The sequence below is a fragment of the Suillus plorans genome (assembly GCF_016647745.1).
Source record: "Suillus plorans strain S12 chromosome Unknown HD556scaffold_109, whole genome shotgun sequence".
Classification (NCBI taxonomy): domain Eukaryota; kingdom Fungi; phylum Basidiomycota; class Agaricomycetes; order Boletales; family Suillaceae; genus Suillus; species Suillus plorans.
This window is the reverse complement of record NW_024537493.1, coordinates 113162-119912: the sequence shown is the minus strand read 5'-3', so window position 1 is coordinate 119912 and position 6751 is coordinate 113162. Positions and strand designations below refer to the sequence as shown.

The 6751-nt window shown below is 44.6% G+C and overlaps 2 protein-coding genes across 2 annotated transcripts; one reads left to right on the top strand and one right to left on the bottom strand.

The window, feature by feature from the left end:
- Positions 1-751: 751 nt before the first annotated feature.
- Positions 752-2013, bottom strand: HD556DRAFT_1314224 (uncharacterized protein; the record flags this gene model as incomplete). The annotated part of the gene is made up of 6 exons (XM_041300897.1): positions 752-1133; positions 1188-1452; positions 1501-1515; positions 1608-1644; positions 1704-1900; positions 1959-2013. 6 exons carry the CDS (start codon positions 2011-2013, stop codon positions 752-754), a joined length of 951 nt encoding a protein of 316 aa, XP_041153009.1.
- Positions 2014-4796: 2783 nt separating this feature from the next.
- On the top strand, positions 4797-5380 carry HD556DRAFT_1457539 (uncharacterized protein; the record flags this gene model as incomplete). The annotated part of the gene is made up of 2 exons (XM_041308151.1): positions 4797-5199; positions 5250-5380. The coding sequence occupies 2 exons, from the start codon at positions 4797-4799 to the stop codon at positions 5378-5380; spliced, it is 534 nt and encodes a 177-aa protein (XP_041153008.1).
- Positions 5381-6751: the final 1371 nt, after the last annotated feature.

Below are 6751 nucleotides of genomic sequence, written 5' to 3'. Positions count from 1 at the left end.
TTATCAGAAGCCTTTAGAATTATTGGGATGCAGCTGAGGCCAGGAAGCTAAAAAAAGAGTGTGAAGCACTCTTTTTTGCTTCCTGTGCCAAAGGCAGAATGGGTGTGGACTAGTACTATCTTCTTGCAATGTGGTAATATGTCTAAACACCCACTGCAGTTTCTCTCTGGCATTGCGCATCCTGGGATCAAAGGTGGTGATAGCTCATTGATCTATGCCTGTCGCTTCCTCCAACTCCTGCATGATCGCAACAGAGTCCTTGTGTCATGAGTACCTCATATGAACCACTATTCTTTTCTGAACTCTAAGTCGTTTAAGCGCTCGACTAAAGCACCTGTACCTAATAATGTATTTACGGTTGAAGATGTTCCCACATCAGAGCCTGTGTTTGCGTCTATTTTAGAATCACCCGGACTACCCATGATTGAGTCACGTGACTTATCAGAAGATGCCGGTCTTGATGACCTCACACCATGTGATTCTCTTGGAATGTTCCAGAGCCTGTCAGTTGCTACAGCATGAATCATGACATCATAGTTATATATAGAATCATACAACATCTTTTATTATTCTGATTGGTAGTTAGTTTGAACTCAGTTTCAGTCTCCGACTTAATATATGTATATAGGTAGCTAGTTTGTAGTCGGTAGTTCTTTAGTTCAAACCTCTCATCTGTACATTACTTGTACCAGCCTAGATGTACCTGCTCAATACTATCTTCTTTTGTTTGGTTTATCTTGTGCTTCAAGTCCTAGTCTCTGCCCAGTGTTAATTTGTTATTGGGTTGTGACACTTTGTGGTTAGGAGTGTGATCACCAAGATGAGGAGTCCAATCCTTCTGATAAAATATAATGACATTGGGAGTGAGGAATTCTTGAACCGTCCATCCGCATGTGTTCCAAGTGCTCCTTGCCAGCGCATCAGGCTTTGACGAAGGTGGAACATCCAAGAGGTATATGACCATGAGCGCAGAGTGGTGATACCAGACAAACATGGAGTTGACTGATTCTTGAAGCTTAACATTGTTGATCTTATCGATGCAGCATGTATCGCTCCATGCCCAGTGGTATCCCAAATCACGAGCAGTTTTGCAGAAGGACTGCAACTTCTTGATGCTACCAACAGGATCCAACCTATAGATGACCTTGCCCTGGATATCCTGCAGCAGTGGCTTCTTCCCTTCTCACCTGTGCGATAGCATGGCATATTGGAAGTACTTCTTCACCACTTCCTTAATGTGCTTCACCTGGATATCTTGATAGGTAATTGTTGATGACAAGAGTTCCATGTACTCTATGCTCAATTTGAAGGTGCATATCTGCGCCTCTCTTTTGCACAGGAGTCCCGTGATGGTGTCGAGTACGTGCAGTGAAGGATTATCAAGTTGAGCATCAATGACTTGTTGAATAACACAGTCTGCTTCGGATGGACTAAGATACTGCTGGCACAACTCTGCAGAAAAAATTAAAGTATGTTAAAGTATGGTGTATGTGGGCTTACTTTGTGTCTCAGTGTCTGGAGCATTATCCAATTTTTATATTATGATTTGGAAGGCCACAGTAGCTTCATCATAGTGTTGTGCGCCATGAAACGCTGCATGCTTCAACTGTATCCCATATGAGACAAATGGTTGAGTTGGATGACCTGTGCATCACCAAAGTTAGCTATTAGTTACAAAATGGCCCAAGTAGGTGCCATCATACCTTCTGTGCATCCAGAAGTACATCCATCCATAGCATTTTCCCCAACTTTGCCTTGCTGCAATTTTCAAATATGACATCAGTCGCAGAATCCAGGCCAATAGCCACTGAGTATAGTTCAATAGCCATATCATAATCATTTGTAGTGAGGGCAGTATCTCCGCAAGTGAGACAGAGAGTGCTGCATTCTTCCCTGAAAGCTGAGTCAAATGTTGATTAGGATTGTAGCCCACACTACATCAGGAACTCCAGACTTACCATTGGACCAGCCAAGGAAGTCGGCCTCTTTATATTTGTCACTCCAAACCATCATGGCTTGGTACAATTTCACGGTCTATCTGCCCGACAGAGTGCATCACACCATTTCCAGTGTGCAGTGAGCCACAATGATTTGAGATCCCAGCTGAAGAGCTGGATGAGACACTCAGTTATGAAAAGCATTAGATATGCATCTTCTTAACACCCCACAACCAAGTCTTCATATATTAAATGAATGTCCGATTTTGGTGAGAGAGCGCTGGAGTTGATAGCAACAGTGAAGTGTTCCACTTCTATGTTCATCTAGTACCGCCATATACTGAGCTCAGCCGCCTTACCATTGTCTACCTATGCGATGTTCCTCCATCATCCCAGCCCAGTGCTCTGGCAAAGAGCCCTTGGAACAATCACCGAGGATGAACCTTTCAAGAATTTGCCACTCTGAAAGTTGCTATCGCTAAGTTTATCAGAAGGATTGTTACACCTCGTCGATGACACTTCCAACCACAAAGTGTCCCCTGAAATCATGGAGGATACAATGGGGATAGATACACAAGCACTGGTGATCTTTCAAGTCCAGGGATGAGCGTCTCCCAAGAGAAATTATACTGTGCATCGAAGTGTATAACCACTGTGGGCACTTGGAAGACATTGTGAACTTGTTGTTTGGCATCTTTGGCATTGCCCTACCTGTCATCTAGAAGAAGCAATATGTGCTTGGGTGGCTCTTGCCAGTGATCGTGGCTCAGGCGGGTGACATTTAGGCTTGTGACCAGCCTAGGGATCCACACGGGTATGGGTAACCCGCACGGGAGTGCCATGACAAGATTGCTTGCGCATCCTACACGAAGCTCATGACAAACTCAGACACAAAGGTTTCTACGCTACTCGATGAACGATAGTGGACCATTTTTGGTGGCCATCCCTGGACCACAACCTTCAATGATACCTTAAGATCTGTCACCAGTGTCAAACTCGTTCCATTGCAAAAGTTGTCCTTCCTCCTACTGTCAACATGCCAGCATCTCTCTTCCAGAAGACATATACAGATACTATGTTTATGCCAGCATCGCACGGATACGACCGCATAGTCCAGGCTCATTGTTCATTGTCAGCCTGGCCAGAGTGGCACATGTTGAGAACAGAAACGGCACGAACTCTAGATGCATTCTTATTTGAAGAGATATTGTGTAGATGGGGAGTGATTGAAGAGATCATGACGGATAATGAGATGCCGTTCATAGCAGCGGTGGACTGGTTGGCAAAGAAGTATGGGATCCATCACATTCACGTATCAGCTTATAACTCCCAAGCAAACAGAGTCATTGAACGCTCACATCGTACCATCCAGGATTCCCTTGTTAAAGCATGTGACGGTGATATCACACAATGGCCGAAAATTGTGCCACATGTGTTCTGGGCAGATCGTGTCACTACACGAAAATCTACCAGACACTCCCCATATTATCTTGCTCATGGCATAGAACCCTTGCTTCCCCTCAATCTTGTCGAGGCTACATTCATGCTTCCTGACATTTCTGTACTAATACCAACCTCGGATCTTATCAGTTCATGCGCTCGACAACTCTTAAAACAGGACAAGAACCTTGCCCTTGCTCATGAACGACTCGTTAACAGTCATCTCACATCTCTCAACAACTTCAATAAATGTTTTGCCAGCACAACTATAACTTTCCTCCCAGTGCTCTAGTCCTCATTCTCAATAAAGAAATTGAAGCCGCATCTAATGCAAAGTGTAGACCACACTATTTTGGACCCATGATCATTGTTTCATGATCGCAGGGAGGTTCTTACCTAGGGATCCACACGGGTACGGGTACAAGTACGACTTAGTGGTACCCGTTGTAGAGACTTGCGCCTCTCAATGCCTGACATACGGCCCTATGAACCATGTTCCAGCTCTTATCCGAAGGATCAGTCATACGCACTCCTGCGCGCGCGCCTTATACGCACTCCCGTGCTTCCACATGCGTCCATGCGCCTCCCCTTAGGTCATTGCGCGCCTACCCATCCGTCCGTCTGTCCTATGTCCTCACTGATTTACTGGTGCGTTATTCTTATCTCTTTCACTGAATTGACGTACACTCGGTCCAATCCCCACGCTTACATACAGAAATTCTATCTTAGACTTTAGATTATATTTAGAGTTGATATGGTTACTCGGTTCAGTACCACGCTCGGAAGCGCCGTATAGCGCTATCTCCCTTCTTAAATAGAGGGAAGTTCTTTTTACTTCGGTTACTACTTTTCCCCTGTTTATCTCAGTATACTCCAAGTTGTATAGTGCACCTTAGTACTTGAAATCAGATTATACTCTCTATCTGCTACAGCTCGCGCCTCCTCTATACTTGAAACCACATCCCTTATCGCTCATAAGTGCGCTTCCGCATATGCGCGTGCCCCTCGCATCTTGCGTGCCCTCGCATCGCTCACGCACGCCTTCGTATCGCTTATGCGCACATTATCTTCTCGCGCCTCCCAGCACCCGTCTAGTTGACAGAGTTTCCCTCCACCTTATTTGCGAGGAACTTCTCTCAGTAGCTGTCCTTTGGGTTGAGTCGTATTCTCATATCCAGGTCTTGCTGTGTAGAGCCCCCTTCTTTTAGTGTTTTCACCCACAGTCAAGATTCCTCACCTTCACCATACCCCAGGCAGGGGTTTTCACCAAAATGTTCAACAAACAAACTTTAAACTTAAATTAGATAACTTGCCATCTGTCAAACATAAATTGTGATATATGATATATGATATAATACTACCTCACTAGTAACTACCCTGCATGCAAATTTTTGCTCTCAACTTCATCCATCCCTCACCATGTCACAATCCAACTTCTTCGCTGTGACAGCGAGATGGGTAAGTAAGATGACAGGCAAAGCAAAGGCTGCTTTGGAAGAGAAGACCATGTGGACCTCATTGAAGAAACGTAAACCTGAAGCGAGTGGAGAAACCATTAATCCTCTGCCAAAGAAGGCAAAAACCAACCGACCTGCTGATACCACTCCCCCTGGAATGACAGTGTCGCTGCCATTGACATCACCAATACCAGTAACATCTGTTACACCAACCCCCCCTCTGACTGACAAAAGTCATTGTGCAGTTGTTTGCACGGAGGAGGAGGAAGAAGCTTTGTATGCAGACAGAAGTGATGCTGACCCAAAAGAGAGTGACAAGGAATCGCAAAGCGGAGAGAAAGAACAGGATCCACAAGACAAACTAAGTACATTAATAAATCTGTAAATCAACATTAATCTAATGCAACATCATTAGAACATCTCATGCAAGAGTGGGTCTCACCGGTCTATGCCTTCTTTCATCCAACACCAAACATTGTCGAAATTGGAGGATGGCGGGCACATGAATTCAAATGTCAGGCGAAAGGATGTAAGGCGAAAGTCTGACATTTCCTGGATAAGGGTGATGCCCGTTCCACTGGAAACATGCGAAAACATATTCAAGCATGTTGGGGAGAGGATGTTTTGCAAGCCGCCAGCCAGGTCAAAGATGCTAATGAAGTTCGCCAAAAAATTGTCAGCAGCTTCCTGCACAATGGGTCAATTATGGCCTCGCCTTGATCGCATCAAGAGTACCTTCTGACTCAATTGATAGGGCTGAACTTGTCCGTTGGGTCCTGTCACAACCCAATAACGAATTAACGCTGGGCAGAGACTAGGACTCAAACAACAAGATAATCACAAAGAAGATAAGGCAGCAGGTACGTCTCGGATTGCTCACTAGGAGATACAAGAGGTTTGAACTAAAGAACTACTGACTACAAGACACTACCTATATACACATATTGTAACTGAGATTGAAACTGAGTCTGAACTAACTACCAATCAAATAATAAGATGATATCGTACGATTCTATATATAACTATGATGTCATGACATGTGCCGCAGCAACCGTAAGGTTCTGGAACATTCTGTCAGGGTCGTTTGGAATAAAGTTTAGTCCGGCATACTCCGATAAATCACGTGACTCGTTCATAGGTTCTTTAGGTAACTCTACAATAGACGCCGTTGTTGGGACATCTTCAACTATAAATACTTTCTTAGTAACAGGCGCTGTGACTGGGCGCTTAAAGGACTTAGAATTTAGGAACGTATAATGGTTCGTATTTGGAACTCGTGACAGGTCCCCGAAAGCCTGCGTCCGTTCGAAATCGTCGAAGACAAAGGGTTTCAGTCACTCATGAAGACAGGACGGCCAGAATACTACATACCGTCTTCTTCTACTGTCGCTAGGGATGTTTGAATGGTTTTTGCACGGACACGAGAGCAGATAGCTAGGATGATCAAGGTAAGTTTTCCCTGAAGTCAAAAACATACAAAATAACATGCACATACCAGGGATACCCAGGAAAAGTCAATTTTACTACTGATGGCTGGACATCGCCCAACCACAGAGCATTTGTTGCAGTTTCGGTCCACCTCGAACTCAATGGTGAGCCACTAACATTGCCATTAGATATTATTGAGGTCGCAAAGGTGCATAGTCACTTACAATGTATTTACAAATTGTTCGGCTGATTGAATCACAGTTGCACACAGGAGAGGAACTCGCACAAACATTTGCAGACATTCTGGAGGAGTATGGGATATCAGAGAAAGTTAGTCAATTGTTGGGTTGAGGATTGTCACTCACCAGCAGGACGCACATTCAGATACTCAGCATCACATGTGATAATGCCTCGAATAACACGGTGATGGTTGAAAAGCTGGCCAAGATGCTCCCGTCGTTTCCTGGAGCCCCAAATCATACTCAATGT